Source organism: Perna viridis, chromosome 1 (genome assembly GCF_037379345.1).
Source record: "Perna viridis isolate PV_CMFRI_1.1 ecotype Kerala chromosome 1, ASM3737934v1, whole genome shotgun sequence".
NCBI classification, from domain to species: domain Eukaryota; kingdom Metazoa; phylum Mollusca; class Bivalvia; order Mytilida; family Mytilidae; genus Perna; species Perna viridis.
The window spans coordinates 50,447,846-50,474,835 of record NC_142445.1 but is presented as its reverse complement, the minus strand read 5'-3'; the positions used below and the strand labels follow the sequence as shown (position 1 = coordinate 50,474,835).

Below are 26,990 nucleotides of genomic sequence, written 5' to 3'. Positions count from 1 at the left end.
ATGAAAATAAACTGAGTGAATGAGTAAAATCTATTTAAACCATTTAAAGAGACTAAATGATATAAAGGATTATAAATATTTAAAATAGTTAATAATTGAGCTATTAAACCAAAAGTTTCAAAAGAGACAAATCTTGAATGAATGTGATTTCTTATAAATAAATAGGATATAAATAATTGATTAAATGGTTAAATTTTAATATGTTAAATAATATTTTTATTTAATGATGTACTCAAAGTGTTTCGTGTTTGTAATGAATGTTATTATTGTTCCATGAACACATCAGTTATGAAACATATATTTGCTTCAGGTTTTGTATGATGTGTCATACTGTATTATACCAGACAGTTAACCTGACCTTTTCATCTATTTGAGAGGTAAGCATTAAGTTGTGTTTTTATTATAATTTTTTGTGTTAACATACCATTTGTGGCAATGTTTGGCAAACTTATGTTTTGCTGTTATTTTAAATCTTACATGTTGCATACAATTAATAGAGTATAAGAGATCTGTACAGAATACTATTATGTCAGAAGTTACAAAATTATATTGGTATGAGATTTATGTCAATCATGAATAATTATAATTCATACATGTAGACGCAAGATATATTGAGTCTTAGAGACAGACAAATACTTGAAAACATAATCTATATTTTATTCTAACAATATTGTACAGGTTGACAGAATATGTTCATTATTTAAAAAATAGAGTTATCTTTCTTTTCTCTGTACTTAAAGTATTTTATTGTATTACAGGGTCAATTAATTTATTTGTAACAGATTCTAATCTGCCTTATCAATAAAAGAACCCTAAATCATCCGTGTGTATTTTGTGGATCCCAATATGGTTTCATCTGATATATTGAAGTAACTGAAAAATGTTCAGACAAGAGATGGTCTTTATTCAGAATGACTCAGATTATTGAACTTTACAAAGGATAACATTTCCTCAAGTGGCCAAACAAAAAATCAACACTATCTTATACTTTTAAAAGATGATAACTCTGACTTTGTCTACACATTCTGTTATAACAAATATGAAATGCATGTATCTCATTAAAAAATGCATATTTCATCAATTGAATGCCTTCAGCTAGCTCACATAAAAACATGTGACCATTAGTTCAAAGAATTGGTTAATTCTAGCTCTACATTTTCCTCAGGGGGTCCTTTACACTGAGTCTGCCCTATATATATAATACACACCGTACAAAATATCTGGCACGAGGTAATATATATCATGAACAATGTATAAGTCATCTTATAGAATATATGTAATAAATTTTGACTGTTTTTAATATAACACACCACAAAATTGATTGTACATGTAATTAAAAAAAAATGAAACAGGTGCTACAGTTAACTGTCTGATTAAGTTTTAATACATCCTATTACAAACAAAATATGTACTTTGAAATTGCCACAAATATAATACATTGTGACAGGTTTTATTGATATCACAGAGATTGTATTTCAACATTTTTGTATAATGGAAACAGTTTCTAAGAGTGAAAAAAGAATGAGTTTCTAAATTGTGTGTTTGTATTTGCTGACTGGATGGCATAAAATATTATGACAGAATATGAAAAGGAGCTAGTCTGTTATGTTTTAGTAAGTACATCAATATCAATCAGGTGATGCTATTAAGTTTTTATTCATTTATATATGCATTACATATTCTTTTTAAGTAGCCATTTCTATAAAGAGAATTATGCAAATGTATTTGTGTATTAGCCTCAAGAGGAAATTAAGAACAATTTGGAATTTAGATTTGCATCTGGTTTTGGGACAGGAAGTTGTGGACTAGTACATGTAGTAGATGTCAATTTCTTTTTAAGCTACTTAAATTTGGACAAACAAGAAATCTGAGAGTGACCACTCACTAGCGATACCCCCTTTTCCATCATAATATAAAGAAAATTAATGTTTTTGACATGATACATTATCCCTATAAGAAGCTTAATACATCAGTAACTTGTGATTAACTAGTAGATGAAAAAAATGTGACGAAATATTTGTATATGACCACTGTGTACGGAAACTTTGAATTTATTTACAGGAAGTATGTATCATACAAGTACAAATATAAATCCCACAATACAACACCTCTATAGGAAGTTTAATACAATACATTGGCAACCTGTGATTAATAGTATCCCAGGAAAATATGATGAAAATTTGTATATTACTGCTGTATTAGGAATTTTTTTTTGGCAAATAGGAAGCAGCCATATGAGTACAAAACACACCCCACAATACAGTAAACCCATATAAAGCTTTGTACAAAATATCAACTGTGATTAAAAGATACTAAGAATTTCAGTTACAACAAAATGTGTTACTGAATGACAGAGACAAGTAAAACAGTATATGGAGCAGGGGTATAATAAAAACAGAGTACAGGAATCGAAAATATTCAAGTAAGGTTATATATAAAACCCAGACTAAAAATAAGATGATCTGCAAGGTGCATTGTGATATGACCATGAAGATTGAACCCTGAACAGTTAGGAGAAGTATGGACATACCATTCAAACTTGATACAGCTTTGAATTTTGATTGATTAGACTTTTGAAAGTAGACGAGAAGTCACAAACTTTGATCAATTATAAACTTTTTCTATCAATTCAAATGATAACATCAATGACCCCCTTTTTTAGCCCCTTATTTTCATCAGAAGTGGGAAAAAAACCTCCAAAAACAACACGACCCTCCTCCATGTTCCTAGGAAGGATGTCTTAAAATTTCAAAAAGATTGAATAAGTTTTACTCAAGTTATCATAAATAACTAATGTTAACAGATGCCAAAGATGATGACGACAAGGTGATAACATTATACAACTGGGTTTGATAAAATTATGTTGGTAACAAAATCTGTGTCTTCTCAAGTTTAAAAACTTTAGACAACAATAATGCATGAATACTGCTAGTTTTATCAGAAAATTTTAAAAGATCATGTAGATCATAAAGATTTGATTTTAATATTATATGCAGAGTAGATGTACTTACAGTTTTGTTGTTTATGTGAGCTCTGCTTCACAAAAGGAGAGTATTGGAATAAATCTATAATACAATGACATCATGGAAACAGCAGCTTATCTGTACTGAATCGGTTCATAAATATTGCCCATACATAGCACACTTGTGTTAAAAATTGTGTATTATGTTAATATTAATATGTTTATTATAAATATAAAATTATGTATTATGAATATGTTTTGGAACTGCATTTGTCTTTTTTACATGCATACCAATAAATAAGATGTGAACACAACTACATTTTAACACAGGACAATTTCATCTTTTTTCATCAAGAGCCCCATGACTGTAAACTAAAAATAACAGTAACTCTGAAGGTTTTTTCCTTTTCTGACAAGGACTGAGCATAGGTCAAAATATTTGAACATTTATACTATAAGTTAGGTATGGAAAAATAAATAGCTGCACTTATGCATATGAAATGCCCATCTTTTCGAGGTCCCACAACTGTGAAATGAAAATACTAAAACTAATCAAAATGAAGGAGCATTTATTAAATATTGCTCCATGAAGAAAAACATAATGTATAGTTCTATATAAATATCAACCCCCCTTTTTTGTTACCATAAGATGCGAAAAAGGATGGACAGACAACAGTGTACTATAATATACATGTATATCATGCACATGTACATATGTATCTATCACAAATGTCAGGCACTTTGTAATGTACATTAGTATAAGTCCTTGGAGAAGAGGGTGATTATACATTATTTGAAAGATTCCTATAACTACAGGGGGTACACAGATTTTTATGTACAGGGCTGAAATACATGTACTTACAAAAAAAAGCCTTCACATCCAGGTCAAACTGCCTTGTGATTTGAAAACTTCACTTCGAAGGTTCTAGAGCATCATCTCCTGAACCAAAAACATACTATGTTTAACTCCAATAATGTGAAGTTTTCTTTTCTCAATACTGCATTACTGTTGGGATTTTCTTAAGAAAATACAGAATCTTACTCTACCAGCGCTCACAGTATATTACACAAATTTTGAATTTGAATCATTTGCTTTTTGCACTCATAATTTCAGTACTTAATATTCGCATATGATTTGCATAAATATGTAGTTATACGCCAAGTAATGCTGCAGATCCTTGCCGTGTTTACCACTATAGTATCATAGTTCTAGCTTCATACGAGATAAAAATGTACCTCTTAAGTATCATACACGTGTTCTAGGTGTGTTTCTTGCTTGTACGAGAATGGGAAGTTTACATGAAATGATTCGTTAGTTTTGAACATTACCCAGTTTCTGATTCAGGCACTGAGGCTCCTTACAAGACTATATAGGTCATATACATTAGCAGTCCTGATATTCATGAATATTCATTGTTTTTGCTTGTATTAGAATGGGAAATTTACATTAGAAGATAAAATGATCAATTAGCATTGAATTTTATCCAGTTTCCAATTCAAACATAGGAGTTTGTTACAATTGATTATATAAAGTCATATATACATGTATTATCAGGACACAGACATCCATATATAGCCATTGCAATAGTATAATCTTGAAAACATTTGGGTCATAACAGTTATGAAAGAGTACGCAATAATTTCAAGGGAACCAAGATTTTAGCGGAAGTCACCCAGTTTTAAAGCATATCGCATTTGTACCATTTCGTATGTTGAAAGTGAGCTAAAATCAGTAACAGTGAATATTTGACGATTAGCAACTTTGAAGACTTCAGTCTTTGATTTATTTTGGTGTCTGTAAGTTTCTTCAAGTTAATCATTGTTTCTTCACTTCATTTTTGTATCTTGAATTGGTTATCAATTGCAAGGAGTCTGGAAAGCATAAATCCAATACTTGACCTCATGACCTCATGTTCATATTTCCAGAGAAGAAACAATATTAACAGTCAAAATTCAGAGATGATGCAAAGAAACAGTAACATTCCTGTTACCTCAGCTAAATACATTTGAGCAACTATACACAAAAATGTACTTCTAGGCCACAGTCACTTTTGCCATAGGCACAGTTGTCCCCACTAAGATGTCGTACACAATGTACATGTATGCACTGTATATGTACATGTATTTCAATATATATATTTTATCCTTTCAAAGAAGCATTTGATAACTTTTTGTATAAAGCTGTATCACTGAACACCTGGCATGGCATAAATAGTGGTAAATATACACATGTAAATATGGAATGGTCAGCATTTAATTTGGGCAACACAATAATACTTCTAATAAATGACAAAATTTTTATATACATCTTTTATGTTATAACAGAGTCTCACCTTAACCAGGGCTTAGTGTTAACTTCAGGCTCATTGACTATGGCTTCCCTTCTCACTGAAAATCATCTTTGACAGTTTGATGAGTCTGTAATCTTTTCGAGTTATTTTCTCAGAACATACATGTATTTCACTTCAAAATTCTGAATAACGAAAAAAATAATTAATGATTATCAAAGAGTAATCAAGGGAACATAGGTTATAGCAGTAATCAAAAGAATGTAATCCAGGGACAAAGACCAGACATTGAAAACAGACATACACAACAAAGATCATAAAGTAACTAAAATCATACATACAAAGTAACAAAAGCAAATGTACAACTCGGACTCCACTAAAAACTGGGAACATGGACCAGGTGCACCGGTAAGGTAAGCGTCCTCTGTTTTTCTAAAAACACCAGCCAAGTTGCTCATAAAAAAGTCAAGTCCGGGGTAGACAAATGAGGAAAGGAAAACTATGACCCTTTGAATAAATCAGTTTTCATGGTGCAGATGGATACACCATAACAATCCATGAATTCATGATGATAACCATAAACTTCTATAGTAATGACTTCAATCTTGCAGCAACATAACCCTGTTCCAGAAGCCTATATGTTAGAGTTCTAGCGTGATACAAAAAGTCTGCGTAGTTTCAGCAAGCTCTGGCATAATGTATGAGTTGTGATATGAACACTCCATACGCAGGTGCTGATGTTGCCACAGATGAAAGGAAAGTTGACAATTCTGAATGAAAAGGCATCACGTTTGTCGTAAAGTTTGGTCAATAGTTTTCCTTTACCATTGATTTCTAAGTGTAGGTCAAGATATGAGGCTGACTTCACAGTGTCTGTGGTATCCTTTATCTCAAGTTCTTTGGGGTAGATGCTATGTATCAAATCCCCGAAATCAGGACTGTTTAATAGCAGAAACTGAGATCAAAGGATCTAGCGAAACGATATTCTTTCTTTCGGATCAATCAACCTCATAAGAGTGAAGGGATAGGTCAGCAAGTAAAGGAGCACAATTTGTTCCCATTGGAATGCCGACCGTTTGTTGAAAAACACGTCCACCATACTGGACAAATATGTTGTGGATTAAAAATTCCAGCATTTTGTAAATATCTTCCTCTGTATATTTGGAAGATGATTTGGAATTATTTCTTACAAAGTACGAGGAATCTCTACCAAGAACTATATATTTGTATCCTGGTGTACCATCTTTTTTGGAAAAACAATGATGTATAATGTTTTTAAGTCGGGATTTTAACTGAGTATGGGGAATAGAAGTATACAGTGTTGAAAAATCATAGGTTTTAATGCTATTATATTCAGATAATAGTCTTGAACTGATTGTCTCCAAAAGATCTTTCAAATTTTTCAGGATCCACATTGAATTAATACCACTACGGGAGTAACAAGTGTTGTGGTAGGATTGCAGACCCTCTTTGACAGTTGTGAGCATGGAAGTTAAAAGTTTTGAAAGAGGTTTGGTGGTACATTTTGCAGATCCAGCTATGAAACGTTGTTTGTATGGTTTCATATGGAGTTTAGGATATGAATTATTAATTTTGAAACTTTTTGTTTCTTTCAACTATTTCTATATTATCAAATATAAATTTACATTGAGATATAATAAATGAGCCTAGTTATGGCTGAAAGCAGTTTAATATCGTATGGCAGATATTAGGGTAAACATGGAGAAATCCAGACAATGTGGATATTCTGACAAACACTTTAAGAAAGTTTTTCAAAAAAACAAAAATAAAATAAAGAATAATTTCAAAACGAAATAATTTTCATGGCATCTTTTAGAAATATTTCTTCTGTTAATGGATTAAAATGAAAATGTGACAAAAGGTAGATCTCGTTATGCTCAACACTTTTACCCTACAATGTACATTGTATGTCAGAATTTGGCTAAACATAAAGGTTTTTAGTAACAGCAGCCATGTTTTTCAAAGGATAAAAAATCCCAACATTAGTTCTAACGATGAAGAAAATGGACACCAAGTGATAGCAATAGCTCACGTGGCCTTTGGCCAGGTGAGTTAAAAAATGGGATACCGGGTCAGGCACGGTGGGATGGGTTCCAAAAGAAGTAATCCTGAAAACCAGAAAAACTCACGGGTACAAGGGGCAGAAAGTTCAAGTAAATATAACTACTTTAAAGACTAATAGAGGAAAACATAAACTGGTTGTCCCGGAATGACAAACCCACTTTCATCTGGAACATGGATGGAACTAACCTGAGCATGGAGCATGTACACCCCAAAAAAGTTGTCCAGAAATGTAGTAAAATCTGTCCCAGGCTTATTTTCTAGTACTAGGGAGTCTTGTTGTTGGATGGTTTAGTGCATAAGGAGTTGCCATGCCTCTGATGATTATAGTTAAAGGCAAAACTGAAAAGTCTTTGAATGGGTACAATAAAACTGAAGATCCAGATAATGTTGTTTGGTGGTATCAAAAGAATGCTTGGATCGACAAGATAGGATGCTTGAAATGGTTCCAAGAAACTGTGGACCGGACAGACCGCAGCTGATCCTGGTTGACCTGTACAGCTCCCACAAAGCATTGGATCTACATTGGTAATAGAGGAGGGGGTCAGAGAACAGATTACCATTTTAGATTTACCTGCACATACAACTCATTATTAATGCCCTCTTGATCGTACTGTATTTGGTCTTTTCAAGAAGCATTACGACTGTTTGCAACAAATTTACATCTCTTGCACCAGGCAAAATGAGAATGAAGTCGAATTGGGCTTGCTTCTGGAATCAGGCTTTCCATCTCTCTTCCACTAAAAGGGTGCAAGGACATTATTCACCATTTTGTCAATTTTACACATGAAAATGACAAATCTTCCAACAGAAGTGGGGTTACCAACCCTTGCAAACCCCCTCTGGTTCCATTACTGGGGCGGATCCAGAATCTTTGAAAAGTCTATTATTTGTTAGAATTTTGTACAAATTACTTGGCTGAAGATCGAATCCACGAACTGCCTAACTTGTGGCATGGGATCTCTTGTACTTAGTGATCGCAACACTCGGATACCAGTATTGTGCAAAATACTGGTATAAAAATATATTCCAGTATTGTGATTTTTACCAAAATATATTGTACCAGTATTGTGATTTTTTCCAAAAATATTCATGTAGATGAAATAAATAATTGCAAAATACCAGACCAGACAAAAATGAAATAATATGAAGAAAAATGTTAACACTTGTTATCTTCCATTAGAAATTTTAAGATACAAAAATATTTCTAGAGAAGAACATGTATGTTAAATATGCAACAAAATTGATGAAGAAAAACATGTCTTTTTAAATTGTAATGAAAACTTTGATGTTATGTTTAAAGATAAGTGTTTCAGAAAAATACAAGCCATGATGAGTAACTTGACCATAAATGGCCATTGAATTTGCCATGTCCATCATTCAGTAAACGTGGCAAGCTTCTACACAGATCTAGCACCAAAAGTCATCTTTAGCAAAGAACCTACTGCAGTTATAGACTACATGAAGAACCATGCTCTACTAGCAGCAGCCTGTATCTGTACATGTATGTCTTTTACCAAACCCATGGAGTTTGTCAGCAGACCAAACAGTACAACTTCCGATGGTTTTAGTTGTAGGTGCATCAATCAGAGATGTACCAAGAGATTTCATATTGTACCATACACACTGGTTCATTATTTGAAAAGTCCAGTCACGTTAGACAAATGGTTATACATCATCTACATATGGAGTCAACAGAACAAAGTTACAGCAAAGTGATGTCTGCACAACTAAGTTGATGAACATGCCTATTGATCTTGGTGGAGCTGGTACAGTTGTGGAGATCGAAGTGTGTTTATATGGCAATTAAAGACACAATTACATGTACAATACCAATAAGTACAATACTGGTATTTACCAGTCTTGTACAAAATTTTGAAAAAAAAAAACACAATACTGGAATATTTTTTATACCAGTATTGCGATCGCCGAGTACAGGAGATCCGTGGCATGCACTATATCCTGAAACCACCGAAGCTGTTCAATGATATAAAAGATAAGCATGATGAAATACTTTGAAAAATATAATACGTGTTCAAAAATCACTTACTTGGACTTGCAGACAGTATTGTGAACATGACACGCCAAGCTGGTACTCTGCTTTCACCATAACTGAATAAGCTTATGGGAGCTAAGTACAATGGAAATATCCGACGAGAACCAGCTGAAGCCATTCCTCGCCTGTTACAACGTCTGCATGACAACTTACCGACTCAAACTGGCAGCAAACTGGATTACGGAAAAATTATTTACCAAATGAAGATCAATTGCACGTTTGAATGTAATATGGTTTTGTGACATGAAGAGCGTCTTTTTGATCCAGATAATTTCCCGCCATTGCTAAAATGAAAGTAGAAAATACAACTGAACGAGTGACACAATACAGTCAGAATGCCTAGAACAAAAACTGTAATGATCGTATTGTATAATATTAAGCTGCTTAAGGAATGAAATTGTCTTTTTGATTAGTCCATCAAATAACAAAAAATATGATTAGTCCTTTAATTTGTATTCCCTACATAATTTGTCATGTTTAGTTTACCAGATAAACAATAACAGTGAATAACTGAGGGTTCAAATTCGTATCATACATGTAGCTCTGGTTTAATTTTGTCAAAGTTATTGCCCATTCATTAAACTTAAGGTTGGCAAAATCATGGCGCCACTTTTTTTAAAAGCCAATACAGGTAAATACTAAGGGTTGGATTATCCAGCCAATTTAGACTTTTTGATCATTGATTCCAAACTGTACAAAAAATATTTTTGTAGAAGTCATTGGAGAGTCACATTGTCCACCATTGTCATTTAAAATATTACATGCAAGCTTACTTATTCATTATATTTGCATTAACCTCAGCCTGTACAATTTTTTTTAATTACAAGTTCGGAGTATCTGTAAAACCTGATGAAGACACTACAATATAATGAAATGCATTGTAGGTATTTACTTTTCTTGAAAAATCGTTACACTGATTAGTGGACACTGATATTTATAATAAAAATATTGACTTGTAGTCTGAAAAAAAGTTGACCCTTTGAGTGATGTATTTGGGGTGAGAAATATTTTTTATGCATAAATTACGCAAAGATTTGTGTGAATGGAAACACTGCACAACCCAGTTGCTCTGTAGGCAAATGCCTTAGCCCCAGGTCAGGGTTCTGAACACTTTTTAGTAGCCTTTTCAACTTGCTAAGTGCTGCTGCAATTACTGCTTATTCTTTTGACGCGAGGACCTGCACGGGACTAGATATGGTAGAAGCTTGTCCCTTTATTCTTGCCCAAGTAATTTCAATAAATTTTTATATAACTATACCTCTGCAAACGAAGTTTGGGGGTACATTTAGGTTTCGCCCAGTCTGTTGGAACTTCATTTTTAGCAGCTTGCAGCATTGTTATGAAACTTTGTAAGATGTAATATAACTAATGGAGATGTTTATACTGAAAGAGTTCATGTTTGGACAAAAATTGTTGGTTTGGAGTTAGCCTAGGTATTTAGAAGTACTTGCAAAATTGTGTCCAATATTATTCCTGTGTCCATACTGGTCCCAAAATGCACAGGGTACAACATGCTGCAGGGGGTATTAATCCCTTAAGGAGCACGGTCTAGTTTGAATAGGATAATTAAATATGTTGTGATAAGATATAATAGTGTTTTATTTGTATTTCTTAGCAAGTTGAAGATGACAAGCCATCAAGTTCTCAGGTGCCTTCTTCACAAGCCACACAATCCATGACCCAGGCAGAAAAGGCTGCACAGAGTATGGACCCTGCAGAACAAGAGAAACGACTGAATGACTTGGTGCAATATTTGTTGATAATGGACCAGAAAAAACTTCCTATTAAAAAGCTAGGTAATAGGCTAGTCTAGTGATATACATTTGTAATCTTACACAGTAATATTTCTCACTTCAAGGGGGCATCAGAAGAAGTTACAATAGGAATAGTAAAAACGGAGGAAATCAATAGACTAAACAATGCTTGGAACAGCTGTAGAAAAAATGAGAAAAAAACAAAAAGAACAATCAAAAGAACTAAGAAGTACACACTGAAATATACTATTATCAGTACAATTTTTCATGGCAATGATTTGTGGTATGGTACATGTATGGAGCTTGTTGATAAGTGTTTGTGACCAGGGAGTATGAGGAGAATTGGAAAAGTCTCAGTCACTCAAATACGGAGGTGTATGCCTGTATGAGTTTCTTTTTAAATTTATATTGATGGGGCTCTATAGGTTCAAAAGTAGGTCATATCAAATATGCTGATGATAAATGAATTTTGTAAGTTTTAAGACTTCTTTTTGTCAAGGAAGTCTATTTATAGACTGAACTTGACTTAGAGATTGTTGGCGACCAAATTACGTAACCAGGGTAGACATTTCAACATATAACTATCAAAATAACACACTGCGAGTTATTCTCCTTTGAAAGTTTGCATTAAGATATCGCTCCACTGCCAATCATACTTGATGTCAGATATGTGATGTTTACTTTACCTACGACATGGGAGTATAACGATATTAAGGAATTTTAATTATGTAACTTCTGTACATAAAATGCAAGCACTGTGTACATACAATGTATATGGTAATTACTACATGTACATATACATAAATAAAATAAAATGGTGAACATGTATGTACTTGTAGCAAACCATGAAGTACTTAAAATAGAAATTAAACAGAATTGTTAAATTATTTTGATTTTAAAGCAGAGACATAAACAATGTCTCAGTTTCAAGGGTAAGGATGAAAGGAGGTCATTTGACATATTCATCACATTCAGAAGATAATCTTGAACTATCAAAAAGGAGAGGTATCCAGTGAAATGAAGTAATGTCCTTGGGACATGAGTGGACACAATAGCCATGACATTACACATGCACTTGTACATGTTCCTAAAATCCAAACTTCCACACCGACCATAGACTTTTATCACATACCCTATATCACACCCATAGACCTATATCACACCTATAGACCTGTATTGCATGCCGTATATCACCCCTATACCTATATTGCATTCTATATCACACCCCTAGACTCTTATTGCCTTCTGTATATCAAACCCCAAGACTCGTATTGCACACCCTTAGACCTATATCACATACTGTATATCATACCCATAAACCCATTTTAAGTACCCTATATATCACACCCACAGACATATATTGCATACATGTACCTTATATCGCACACCCAGACCTATATCTATATTGCATAATGTGTATCATACACATGAACCTACATGTATATCACATTCTCTAAATCACACCCATAGACCTATATCGCATACCCTATATCACACCCCTAGACATATATTGCATATCATGATATATCACACCTTGCACAGAATACAGTTGAAGTACATTTTGTATAGATAAAATATAAGAAAGAAAGAACATGACATGCAAAAATCTGTTTGATATACAGTATCAACCCTTGACCCATATCACCCCGTGGGCCAGTGGCACAGCTGCCTTTGAGTTGATATAGGAGTCTCCTGTTGATACTGCATGTGATACAGATTTTGGCATGTATTATACAGTGTGGAATTTGAAGAAATAGTAATACAATGTACATGATTGTGTATTATATCCATGGAAGTCTTAACTGATAATCAATATGGTTCTTTTTTAGTACATTGTCAAGATAAACCAGATTCATTTATTTATAAAGTAAGAAACAGGATTTTCATGACACAAGAAAGACACAGTTATGTTAGAAATTCTGTGTCCATGAAAGTGCATTGAAAATGTGTTGGGTATCAAGGCTACCAATAGTAGACCTTTTCTAAGAGCTGATTTTCATGGAAATTCTTACGTGTACAATGTACTAGGTAAGTGTTGAAGGTATACATTATTTATTCATATACTTTGTATGTACATAGTTATTTAAAATGTTCAAAACTAGTGATAGGTATTATGTTTTTATTGCTAGTGTAGAACATTGTAGTCATACTTCTTTGCAGTTCACATTTGTATGTTTGTGAACAAGAAATTTTCACTGAAAACTACATAAATACATGTGCATGTACTCTATGGTTACTGGCATATGCAGTATAGTATCAATTAAAGATTTCATACATGAAATTATGATATTTGTAATATAGTAATACATGTATCTTATTTGTTTTCTACTTTACAATGTGACATTAATTGCTCATAGATAAATCAACATTCAGGGATTGATCCATAGATTTTGAAATGGGGGTCACAACATCAGTATAAATCAGCAGGTAGCTAAAATCATACATAGAAGAAGCCCTAAAGCAATATCCTTAATAAGCTTTGCATTTTCTGTATTTAGAAGGTTTTTGTCTGGTAAATGAAATGACTTTAATTTATTATTTTAAACTCATCATTTCAAACCACTTTTTATTATCTTCCTGGTTATGAGGGGATGTTGCTTTAACAATGACATGTGAAAACTAACCTGTTCTACTCTTACTTGTGTTACCAGTTATAAATAGTTATCGAAACAAAGATGTGCTCATGAAATACACTACATTTTTGTAAGGTTTTGTTATAACCACCCAACCCTTATTTTTGCCAGATTCGCAAGAAATTATATGTACGTGTAACATTATTTCCCAACAAGAGGAGGTTTTCCATATCATATGCTTAAAATACATATATATTTTCATGAATTTACATTGTAACATTTTGCATATATCGTACACTGTTATGATTTTTTCCATTGATTTCTTTTCAGTGGTCATCACTTAGAAGTTTCACTAGATCAAGTGAGAAGAAAGCAAAAGCAAAGCAGACCATTTATGTGCTGGGACACTATTTAAGCATGAAACAAAGTTCATGATTCTCAAGTGCTGGTACATGTATATGTAGCATGAAGCAGCTGTAAATGTGTATGTCAAAATCTCTGAATAAAAAACTATAAAAACATGAAGCCTGATTTCTTAGCACTTGTATAATTGCAAAACATAAGAGTTCCTTATACTGTAATCTTTTACATATTTGTGAAACAATCATGCAGAGAAAAGTGAAAGAAATGCACAAACATTGTTGAAGGCAGACAGGTATAAAACACTCAGCAATAGTGATTCATCATAAAAGAAAGTGGTACTCACAGGGTATGGGTTCACTAGCTGCTTTGTTTTTTGTTTTGAAGAGAAAAAAAGATGTATTTATACTCAAAGTGCATGTGTGATTAAGACATCATATTCCCTGTATTCACAACATCTCTATACCATTGACTTTTCAGCTTCATTGGAATCTTGAATTGCTCAAATCTATGAGCTACAAAGTTGTTTTTAGTTGAATGATCTTTAAACTGCATAGTAATTTACAACAAGAGTTCTTATCCTTTGTTTGAACTGGAAAATTCTTAGAGAAATGTAATATTAGTTAAACCCATAGCCTAATCTAGACAACAATGACAAAGACAAATTTTTAGTTTTAATTTATAACAAAAAGATTCTGCATCAAAGTGAGCATTTCTCCCATGAGATTAGACCTTTGTTCAACTTCCTCCAGTCTGCAGGATTCATTTCTACTTCATGCATCTTCAAACCGAAATTTCAAGGTGTGGATCCATTCTTTGAAAATTCATTGAATATTGATACTCAGTGATATTTGGTGGAATTCATATTTTGTAAGATTTGCTGATTTAAGTGTTAGGAAATTTGAGGACATCAATGTACGTGTACAGCCTGAATAACAAAAGTAATAATACGAAAGAAGATCCAAAAATATATATTGATAAATGAACTGTATAAATATACACAGTGTTAAAACAAATGGTTATTCTTTAAAAGGACTAAGTATTGATCTCTTGTTGAGCTTACAATTTGGTTACATGAATATTTTTTATTATTTTCAGGTCTTCCTTGACTCTGTGCCTCAGCACTTTGATTAACAGTCTTGACCAATGTTTCAATAACAAAACAAACATGTTTAGAATTCAGGTCTTTCTAAATTATTTATGATTTTCTTTAGATATAAACAAGCAAGTTTTAAAAGAATTTTCTAAAACCTTCCCATACATGATGAAAAGAGCTGGTGACAAGTTGTTGAAGGTGAGTAACTTTAGAGCAGTTTGACAGTAATGAAGTTCTTTTAAAGGCATAAACGTAACCTGTTTTATATGCCTGTCTTTATATAGCCATTAAGAGTTTAAATTATTAATTTCATCTGTGGCAACATCCCTTTAGCACCTGCGTATGGAGTTTTCATACCACAACTCATACCTTATGCCAGAGCTTGCCGTAACTACGCAGACTATTTGTATCAAAGTAGACTTCTTACAATTAGGCCTCTGGAACAGGGTTATGTTGCTACAAGATTGAAGTCGTCACTGCACAAGCAAAATTATTTCACATGATTTTCACCTGAATTCAGCAAATAAACTAAGTGACAGAGTTCACATGAAATTTGCTTGAATGGAGCCTTCATGTGAAATTCATGTGAGTGAATTTCACATGAAAATCATTGTAATTTCATGTGAAGCTCGATTAACAAGAATTTCACCTGAAAAATATTTGCCTGTGTACAGAGGTTTTATGGTCGTCGTTATGAACTCATGGAGTGTTACGGTGTATCCATCTGCACCATGAAAAGTGATTTTTTCAGTGTGTCGTAGTTTTCCTTTCCTCTCTCATCTATCCTGGACTTGACTGTTTTTGAGCAGCTCAGCAGGTGTTCCTAGAAAAGCAGAGGATGCTTACAATATCGGTGCACCTGGTCCATGTTCCCTTTTTTTTAGTGAAGTCCGAGTTGCTCATTTACTTTAGTTCCTTTGTATGTATGGTTTTGGTTGCTTTATGTTCTTTGTTGTGTTCATCTGTTTTCCATGTCTGGTCTTTGTCGCTGGATTACATTTTTTTGATTTCTGCTAGAATCTTGGTTCCCTTGATGACTCTTAATTGCCGCTGAGAGTGGGATACAGAGAAAATTGAGACACCCAGGGATAAAATTTCAAGTTCTCAAAATGTATCTGAGATCTCCCAGTATTGAAATTAATTTTGTAGTAGGTATGCCAATTAAGAACCTCTGCTTGGCTTTTTTTCTATTAAGAAGACATAATAAAACATTTTGCTGTGACGTGTGATGTCTGGTCTGTGGGTTAGATCTCACATGGCTGAAAATATGAATTTTCTGGTCTCATAAGTAAGTAATATTTTTTCCATTTATGCATCATTCAAAAATAATTCTTTTAATTTTCATTGTTTTCAGACTTAAATGTTTCATAGCAATGAGACAGGAAAAGGAGGAATAGTTTTATTATGTGTTAATGCTTGTTTTATTTTTTTTTTCTATACAAAACCAACAAAATATTAGAATATGTTTTATAATTTTTGAAATACCAATATATGTGTAACTTAACAGTTTTTTTTAGAATGCTGATATTGTCAATGTTTTATTAATATCATAAATGTATTTATTATGATAGGGTTCGATTTCAGCATTTATTTGGCAATGTTTATAAAATCAGCACCAGCTTCATGAAAGAATTGTTGTAGGTATTTGGTGTAGAGTTAACAGCATTAGAAGACAAACTGAAGGGACAGTACATACTGGTTAATAGAATAGATACAGATGTAGATGAGTTAGAGGAAGCAGGACAACAAAACATTATTACACCCATGCAATGGTAATACTCGAAAGCCAGTACCTTCAAACCAGTAGTTTGTCTTGTTCAAAACCAGCAGACTTTTTGGTTTACAAATAAAAATTATAGGAAATAGGGACAAAGCATTTGTGATGTCTTATATTTGTAGATGCACTGAAACATGAATGTCTCAAAATCGTTCTGTTGGAAGTGACATATTTCTAAAATGACATTCACAATTAGGAAGCGATTGATTTTGTAACGGAAATGCACGACATATACATTTATAGGGAAGTCTTGCATTTTTTCTGTTTGTGAAGACATCAGCAATATAACAACGAAGAGGTTTATTTTTGACAAAGTCATATATTAGATTTTAAGATACTTTGTTATAGATAATATATAATTTGTATATAATCTGGTAAATATAAAGAAAAAGAATGTTTTGTGGCATTATTTCAAAGTAAATACATTAGTGCCACAATTATGTCGTATATAAAAAAAACCAAAAATACTGAGGATTATAAATTTTGGTTTTTTTTTTTTTTTTGACATGTATTTACATTCTGAGGAAACTATGGCCACACCCAAGAAATAACAAATATATTTCCTCATATAAAAGTATTCACTGAATAATAAGTTGTTTTTGGTTGTTTTCACCATTTCTTGCCAAAAATATGACAAAAAAATACAATTTGATAGAATATCTGACTTCTGGTCAAATTTAAGCAATTCCATTGTCCTTTGAATGCAAGAACTATCTGACATCTTTGTGTTTTCCCATTTATGATTAAGTCAAGTCTCTGACTTTACAATTTAGGCTTTCAACACTTCATGATTAATTTTCAGTTATATATTAGGCCAATGAGACTATTATTGTCCCTTCTCCTTAGGCAGAAGTATGATATTACTGGTAGTAGCCACAAATTCTTTGTTTTCTAAGTTATTATCTGTTGTAGGCCAGAAGAAGATAATTCTAAGACTGGTCTGCTACTGGTGGTACTGAGTATGGTATTTATGAATGGAGAAGTCATGCAGGACAGTAAGTATAACTGTTTCAAACTTGAAGCTTGAGTTGAAACTCGGCTAGCCAATCAATGCTCCTCTGTGAAATGTGTGTTTGAAATATCACATCATTCAACTATATAAAGGATTTTTGTTTTAAAAGGTTTAATTCAAAGACTAGATTGGTGGTGATATTATTGTACAATTTTCTTACTCAGCAATACAAAAGAACATCCCTTGGAGAAGACCATGTAGGTTGGCTTAACTTGTGCCTGAATTCTTGCTAATTACAAGATATGATATACATCTAAGGTATCTATGTAGAAAAAAATACTTTGGCTGAGCCTCTAATTAATTTTAATACAAATTTCTGTTAAGTTTTATTGAATTATTATCCTAAATCAGCAGTCTAGTCTATATCAAATCTATATGTTAATTGATATCTGTGAATCAAGAGGTTACATATTTTGAAATTAATTTACTTTACCTGATCATGACCACCTCAAATGATTTATTGTTATTTAATGTTATACAGCACAGATGTGGCACACACTAAGGAGACTTGGAGTTCATCAGGAGTGAGTTGGATTAAGTATTAATATAATGTCAATTTAAACTGATATCTTTTAGATAGCAGTCTCTGTGAATGACTACACCAGACATGGTTTCTCCTGCTTTTTAGCAAAATTCCTGATTTTAACCAATTTTTTACTTCTGATTGCTTCATTTCTGATTTTTATTGGCTTTGTAAAATCATGTCTGCCACAGGATTGGTTTGTATTAATTTGTATTACCAATATATCTTTAAATTCCGAAGAAAATGATGATTAATGTAAAAATATTGTTTTTTTATTCAGTGGTTACTTCTTAGATTGTTCATTGTGGGTTTTATGGTAAATTAACATTATGTATATGGAGCACATCCTAATTTTGATTATTTTAAAGTTATTCATTTTGTTTTTCAGTACACCACATGAAGTATTTGGGGATGTGAAGAAATTGATAACACAAGAATATGTAAGACAAGGATACCTTGAATACACACGTCAACCCAACTCTGACCCAGCATTGTTTGACCTACGGTGGGGTCAGAGAGCAAGAAATGAAATCTCGAAAAGGAGTTGTCTTAACTTTGTCAGTCAGGTATGTCATTACATACTAATATTATGTGCATTTTGAGTCATTTTGAATTTACTAGTAGTTATAAATCCCTGGTGAACAGATTGATATCTTCCTATTTCAAAACTTTTAACGTCTATACTCACAGCTGTCAAAGAGGGTCTCCAGTCCTACCACAACACTTGTTACTCTCATAGTGGTATTGACTCAATGTGGATCCTGAAAAATATGAATGATCTTCTGGAGACCCTCAGTGTAAGATTGTTATCAGATTACAATAGCATTAAAAGCTATGATTTTTCAACTCTTTATACATGTACTTCTATTCCCCATACTCAGTTAAAATCCCAACTCAAAAACATTATACATCGCTGTTATTCCAAAAAAGATGGTACACATAGATAAAAATATGTAGTTTTTGGGAGAGGTTCTTCATACTTTGTAAAAAAAAAATAATTCCTAATCATCTTCCAAATATACCAATAAAGATCATTTCAAAATGCTAGAATTGTTTATTGACAACATATTTGTCCAGTGAGAAGGATGCATTTTACAACAAACGGTCAGCATTCCAATGGGAACAAATTGTGCCCCTTTGCTTGCTGACCTATTCCTTCATTTTTATAAGGCTGACTTTATAGCTGATCTGATCCAAAAGAAGAAACACCTTTAGCTAGATCCGTTAATCTTAATTTCCACTATATAGATGACGTGTTATAGTGAAGTAATCCTAGTTTCGGGAATTTGATGTATCACATCTACCCCAAAGAACTTAAAGGATACTACAGACACTGTGTAGTCAGCTTCCTATCTTGACCTACACTTAGATATTGATGGTAAAGTAAAACTAGTGACCAAACTATATGACAAACACAACAACATTTCATTCCATATTGTCAACATTCCTTTCATCTGTGGCAACATCCCTTCAGCACCTGCGTATGTAGTTTAAATATCACAACTCATATGTTATGCCAGAGCTTGCTGTAACTAAGCAGACTATTTGTATCGAGGTTGACTTCATACGATTATGCTTCTGGAACAGGGTTTTATTGCTACAGGATTGAAGTATTCACTACAGAAGTTTTATGGTAGTCATCATGAACTCGTGGATCATTATGATGTACTCATATTATTGAATGGGGGAGTGTGGGTATCAATTTGGTGAGCATTGCTTACAGTTTTTATATGACTGCCCCAAAAAATTTTTGATCGCATAATGGTATCATCCTGTCATAGTTGTTGGCATCTATTAACTTTATTTATAAAACTTGAGTAAAACTTTTCTGAATTTTAAGACATTGTTCCTAGGAATATGGCAGAGGGCCCTATAGTTTTTGGAGGGTTTTGCCCACCCCTTTTGGAAATAAGGGACTGAAGTGGAGAAAATGTTCTTGATAGAAAAAGCTTATTGTGGATCCCATTTTTATGATTCAGATGCCATTCTGTTCCTTGAAGTTCTGTTTTGAGCATTTTTATGTCATAGGCTTATCTTTAACCATTTTGGAGTTAAAGGAGTACAAAATCGGTCATTGCCCAAAAAATTGACTTTTTAAAAAAATTTGCTCCGATCTGAAATTTTTTTTAATGAATTATTTATTATTGATGCTTTGGAGTTATAAGGGGTCGAAGGGGTGTAATCCCAAAAATCAATTTTTTTTATTTTTGGTCTGAGTTTGGAAATTTTTAACTAATTTTTATAATTTTGTGCTATATTGTGTCCAAACGAGTTGTGTTTACAATATACTATAAGTCCTTATGCTTAAATGTGTCAAAAACTAATATTATTTCTACATTTGCCTTCAATTGTTCAGGTTCGACCACTGCAGTTGTATCATGCCAGGCTCCGCAAAGCTCTATTTATTTTTGTTTGATTTTGAAATTTTTTAATTAATTTTCAGATTTTGTGCTATATTGTGTCCAAACCAGTTGTTTTGTCCATAATGAACCTATAAGTGTGTCATAAACTAATAATTGTGTCCAACTTGGTACACAATAATTGTCCAAACAGTTAAACCACTGCAGTTGTATCATGCTGAACTCCATAAATCTCTTTATTCTAGTTCATATCTATTTTGTGAAACATCTGTTTACTTACTTCTGTATTGTATAAATGAGTTCAATATCATCCAACTTTTGATAATTACAGTTGTATGACAGGGAGCCAGAACAATGGACCTCACAATATGCTGCAGTGGTTGAAGATGAAGAAGGACTCCAGGAACAACAGACTTGACAGACAGTAACATCTATGATGGGACCTTTTTGTGCATGTTTCGTCATTACTCAATGGGACAAATGACCTAGGTGGATTGAACATGCTACTATTTATGGTCTTAGAACCATAATGTGTTGACTGTTTATTGAATCTGATACTATATTCTAGTCAGAAAACAGTTGTTTAAAATGAGGATTGCTCATCATGAAGGGTTTTACATAAATCAAATGTTTTCAAACTGACCATGATATTTATATTTTTAACAAATATATTTTATCAACACCTTAACCTAAATGCATCTTAATATTTCCCAAGCCATGATTTAGAAGTCTTTAGTTCTTTGACAAATTTAATAACTGTTGACTATTTTTATTATTTAATGGGTCAAAATTTTCATTTTACTGCATTTTGTTAACCTACCTTTATTTAAAAGATCTAGAAAAACAAAAATTCTACCTACTGCACTTCCTAAAACATGTTAAATTCCCTTTTTAGTCACTACATGTGCATTTACAAATTCATCATAAAAATGAACTGTGTTTGTACAAGACTTCAGTTGTGTACATGCACAAATAAGCACTGTTCTACATCTCATAATACATCATTAATATTACAGACAGAATTATTACAAATATTTTATTACATATGTCTATTAGAAATTAGCTTTTTTCATCAATTTTCATCATTTCAAAACCTATTATTTTAATTATATCCTTTGAATTTTCGTGCATTGTGAAAATTGAAATTGTGTTGATTGTGTGTCTGTGTTTTTTGGGGTTTTTTGTGAATTGTGTAGTTCATTTTTAGTATGGTATGTTGTATTACGAATGTAACAAATAGAATATATGACTTGAGTGATGACAGGATTGAAGAGATATGGTACTACCAGAATACTATCTTGTAACATGATTTCAGGCAAGATTTTAAAATAAATGATTTTACTTGGTCTTTTTGTTGTCTTCTGCACAGTACTAACATAGCATTGTAGTGTACTTATCAGAATTACCCATTTTTGGGAGAGCTAACTTAGGTTTTCCATTTTAAGTTTAAGCCAACAGACATTTGTATGTTTGGAATTAGTTCATGAAACACTTACCTGACCTTCTATAATTATTTTCTATATTTTTGCCTCAGTATCTAGTAGTAATACATATATGCTTGGTCACTGAAAGAAGTATAATTCTTAACAAGTTTGAATTATGACTTGGTAGTCAGCACTTCTCCACCAAGTCCATAGCCTGTTGGCGAGTGAAGCAAGATCCACTGAATTAATCAAATGGTTTTGTCCTGAAAGGCATGAAGGATGTGCCATTCGATTGAAAGTTAAGATTCAATTTCCTGTTTATATTAATATAAATTGTATGAGATATATCTTTTAAATGTACAAAGATTTCTTGAACATTAGGGAAAATTTACATGTTTTAAAAGTTAATAATATTGTTTGTGCACAATTTTTTTCACCATTTCTACCAATGGGAAGTCCATTTTAACAGAACATTAGGTGATACCCTGCCTGGTAATAATGATGAAAAGGGGAAGGCACTAATGACCTAACACAAAACTACATTTTGGATAATGCTGAAAAGGGAATTTAATAACAATTTTCAAAATCAAACAAAAAATTAAAAAGGATATTTTTAGGGACGTGGCCCTTTTACTTCTAACTCGAAATCCATAAGAGAGTTCTGAAATCTGATTGAAAAAAAGTTTTTTTGGGGGGGTGTGGATTGGCATTGTCCAATTTCGTACCTATTTAACTTCATTTCAACAGGAACTTATTGACATCCGAATCATCAACAATGAACCTTTTCAATCAATTCTAATGATAAACACTTATTTCCCATTTTCGTCCTTTATTTTGTAAAGGGGAGGGGGACCTCCCAAAACTATAGGACCCTCCACCATCGAAATATAAAAAAAGTTCTCAAACGAAAGTTAACGGGCACCAACGACGATGGCGACAGGGTAATACCGTTATACGACCAAAAAAAAAATGCTGTTATATAAAAACTGGAAAACACTGGAGCGCCCTTCCTTTTTCGTAATTCCGCAGCTGGTTTTTATAGACATGTCGGTGTATGTCTCCATTGTCCATCCGTTACTAGTACTAGAAAACCTTTCCGCCAATTTTCATGGAACTACGGTAAAAAAAATCGACATACAGTAACAGATGTGTGGGAATATCTTCTGGAAACCAAAACATGTATGTAACAGCCCACCATCCAAAATACGAAATTAAGTTATTTTTTTTTTATTTGAATTACAAGAACACTGATATTTCTTGGAAATGAAATTAAAATAGGTATATTGAAACAGTAAATCGGCAACGAGACTAATGAGGACAACTGATGCTCTTGTTTTCAAATGGGTTCAACAAAAAATGATTCATCTAATTCAAATACATGTATACTAGTACATCTGAGAACAAGTATCGGTTAACTTCCTTTGAAAAAGTTGAGTATGATCGGTATAGTCAATGCGAAAGCACCATAAATAAATGTCACAGTGGCTAAAGAATTCAACTTTATCTTCCATTCTAAGTTCCTCTCAGTTTGCGATAAAAGGTCCTCCATCTGAGGGCCTACATAAATCACATTAGATGTTGATTCCTTAGAATCTTTTTCACCCAAAAGTTGTTTTAGTCCAGATAATTCTTCTGTCAATTTCACATCTTGGCGCTTCAACATCTCCACAATATCACCTATTTGTGTGGATGATATTTGACGAGTGGATTTACTTGGATTACTGTCTCTAACTTGAACAACTTCACGAATGTCGGAAAGGAAAGCATCTTGTTTGCTATTTTGAAATTTAACGGCATCACAAAGTTGCATTGCTATAGATTTATAATCCTGTGTTGATTCTGTTGATGTCTGAACAATTGATCTCAGTTCTTTCATTCTTCTGTAATTGTTAATGGTAGTGCCAATTATACCAATGACAGCCCCTACAACGGAGCCAATGATGGACCAGTACTTAGTCCGTTCTGCCTGTGCTCGCTCTTTTTCGTGACTGTCCCTAAGGGCTGATGATAAAAGAGAGAAATTTGACCTAACTTGTTCCTCTAGGGTTTTTACATCATCTGCTACAGCAGTTTCTTCTTTGATAATCTCATTCTCTTTCATTACAAGTTCTAAGTACCGATCTGTGCCACGACTGGTCTTTTCTAATTCTAACGCAACATTTTTTAGTTTGGAGCTTATTGCTGTCAGAGACTGGTTTGCGTTACGTCTTCTTTCCTGGATTTCTTCAAAATTTGATTCAGCCTGTAATGCAAGATATCAATGTACAACTATAAAGTGGGTCTAATAAGATATATAATTTTACCTGTAGTTTTGATTTCAAAAAATAAAATATGGTAACTATACGGTAAACATTCTTACAATTTTACAGAAGACCCCATGCACAAAATAATGTATTGGGCTATAAGAATCATACCTCTTTTTTCAGAAGAAGGTCGGGAGGGGGTAACAGGAGACGTATGACCGCAAGACCTATTAGAGTAAGAAGCAAAGGTCAATTGGAAAGTTCGTATAATCAAAATATGATAACGAGTACCGAAGAACACCAATATTTAACCAGTGTGCGGAACTTGTCGGCACGATCAAGTTTTAAAAATCTTAATTCTTTCTTGGCATGAGTGATTATATATTGGTTATTGGTTATTCTATTTGTTATTATGTATCGTCTTAATTATCATGTGTTAATGCCCCCCCCCCCTTTCGATGGAACATGATTGGATCTATTAACTTTGAAATTTTTATCGATTTTTTTTCCGTAATTCATTGCTATTTATAACATGAATTTTAAAATGTTGTGATCGGCCGATTGATATTCGTGTTGTGTTTTTTTTTGCAGGAGAAAGTAGATTATATATCACTATGAATTATTTTTTTTTACACAGGGAATATTTGACGAATCAATGCTATCGGTATTATGATAAAGAATAATTATCTGTTATAAATTTGGTCATTTTTGCTTGTCAATTTATCTGTTTTGCATGTTTTTTACAAATTCTATCCCCCCCCCCAAAAAAAAATCCAAAATCAAATAATTCAGTTCTATTTACCAAATACGCCACCTAATCTGAAATCCTGGATCAAACCACCGTGGATCAGCTCTTGAAATCGCTAACATTTTTGCGATGTTTTATGATGTTTAAATCAGTTATAAGTAGCAGGAGACTACACTGGACAGTGAACTGAAAATGAAATATGCCTCTCTACACATGCCTTTCCAGAACGGCTTTTCCAAGATGCACAAACGGACGAGTAAATTTATTTCAGAGTAAAAGCCCAAACCGCTAAAATTAGACAGCAAGCGGTACTATATCCATGCTATCTTACGTTTCTATCCCCTGTCTCTCAGTATCCCAATCACAAAAAATATCCTTCCGGCCCCAATATGCCTTTTTCAACTTATTTAAACAAAGACAAGCCAAATTCGATTTTTTTAGAAGAATTTAAAACACAACCTTAAGTGCTCATTTCGTATGAAAAGTTAAAGGGACTTCACTGCACTCACCTCTAATACTTTAGCTTGAGCCTCCCGGACTTGCGTCAGTCCAACGAAGTCCTCGTACTTTTGTATCCAAGAGTCCGCCAGCCCTCTAGTAGAAGGACTAAAATAGCCATCCAATGATGTTTTTGATAGGAATCTTCTGGAAAAACTGTCCAATGCTGGAGAAAACAGTAACCTTCTCGAGGAAGTCATAATGTACGCACCAAATTGTAATACGGGAGACAACTCAAATTTGTTGGTATGAAGTCGATATATTAATGACTGGGCGGATCTAGAAATTTATGAAGTGGGGTTACCACTTAAAAGTTATATTTGTTCAATTTTTCACTATCATGGAGAAATTTTATACTGTTTTTCCCTTCATTATGAGCATATTGTCTTGAACTTAAGCATTTTTGTTGCGGTGCCTATTTGAGTAAAATACCAAGGTTCATAATTACCTTTGGATATCTATGGGCCCAATTTCTCCACAAATTTCCCTCTGACTACAACCAAACCTGTGTATCTAGAGAAATTTTAAGACATAGATCCTCTAGATATGAGAACGTTACATTAATTTAATGTAAAAATATATCAAAAAGTGGCCTGACTTATCATTTCTGCAAAGAGTCCCAGAATGAACCATGTTGAGATGATATTTTTAGATGTTCCCTTTACTGGTCAATAGAAGGACAATAGACACCTGTATACAATAGGGGGATGAGTGGACCATATCAAATGCATGAATCTCTGGTGTTTGTTTATTTTAGGACTCAATGCAGAATTGATAATTACGAGTCAAGTCAGTTTTTAATATAATTTTATATAAAATCGATGAAACATATACATATCCTGCCCTGGGGATGCTATGCCTAAAATTGTCCTAGGTACACCAGCTTGTCTGCAGTCAGTGGGAAAATTTTGAAATTGTGGCCATATTTGTCGAAAGGTAATGATGAACCTTAAAGGAATACTTTGCACAGGGATTGTATACATATTGAAGAAAAACACCTCCTATCATAAAAAAGTCGGAGATAATTTTTTCCCTATACGTTTTTAAAATGTTGAACTAAGCCATTTTTGTTAGATATGCTATCATTATTCATTTCACATGGAAATTTGTAATTAACCTACAATGCTTTTTTATACTTGATCAGTATTTAGACGCTGGCAAATATATCAGTGACAGTGACGCAGGTCCAGACATGTATTGGTCTTGTTGAAGTTAAAAGAGGGCGAGATTTAAA

General features: G+C 33.0%; 3 protein-coding genes across 19 annotated transcripts in view; 1 reads left to right on the top strand and 2 right to left on the bottom strand.

The window, feature by feature from the left end:
- LOC148629214 (man(5)GlcNAc(2)-PP-dolichol translocation protein RFT1-like) overlaps window positions 1-9,613 on the bottom strand; it is a 35,172-nt gene extending 25,559 nt beyond the window's left edge. For 4 of the 15 annotated variants that reach the window (XM_088546158.1, XM_088546151.1, XM_088546249.1 and 1 more), the window contains exons 1-4: window positions 9,383-9,446; window positions 5,296-5,435; window positions 3,825-3,902; window positions 3,012-3,065 (exon numbers count right to left, since the gene is read on the bottom strand). The gene's annotated coding sequence lies outside the window, so the exon portion shown is untranslated. Of the gene's footprint in view, window positions 1-3,011; window positions 3,144-3,824; window positions 3,903-5,295; window positions 5,436-9,382; window positions 9,447-9,541 lie in introns of those variants that run through there. The other 11 variants (XM_088546166.1, XM_088546173.1, XM_088546210.1 and 8 more) reach the window with 5 other exon arrangements.
- On the top strand, window positions 1,455-22,189 carry LOC148629213 (non-structural maintenance of chromosomes element 3 homolog). 3 transcript variants are annotated; one of them, XM_088546290.1, is made up of 9 exons: window positions 9,679-9,741; window positions 10,216-10,268; window positions 11,004-11,184; window positions 15,290-15,369; window positions 16,813-16,943; window positions 17,861-17,943; window positions 18,442-18,484; window positions 18,872-19,049; window positions 21,175-22,189. In XM_088546290.1, the coding sequence occupies exons 2-9, from the start codon at window positions 10,257-10,259 to the stop codon at window positions 21,259-21,261; spliced, it is 795 nt and encodes a 264-aa protein (XP_088402416.1). In that variant the 5' UTR covers window positions 9,679-9,741; window positions 10,216-10,256; the 3' UTR covers window positions 21,262-22,189. The 3 variants fall into 3 exon arrangements, with proteins under 3 accessions (XP_088402399.1, XP_088402409.1, XP_088402416.1); XM_088546273.1 differs by lacking the exons at window positions 9,679-9,741; window positions 10,216-10,268 and adding an exon at window positions 1,455-1,613; XM_088546283.1 differs by lacking the exon at window positions 10,216-10,268 and having other exon boundaries at window positions 9,619-9,741.
- A 1,294-nt stretch (window positions 22,190-23,483) lies between these two features.
- On the bottom strand, window positions 23,484-26,000 carry LOC148629212 (mitochondrial potassium channel-like). The gene is made up of 2 exons (XM_088546258.1): window positions 25,768-26,000; window positions 23,484-24,509 (listed from the first exon to the last, which is right to left on the bottom strand). Exons 1-2 carry the CDS (start codon window positions 25,954-25,956, stop codon window positions 23,679-23,681), a joined length of 1,020 nt encoding a protein of 339 aa, XP_088402384.1. The 5' UTR covers window positions 25,957-26,000; the 3' UTR covers window positions 23,484-23,678.
- Window positions 26,001-26,990: the final 990 nt, after the last annotated feature.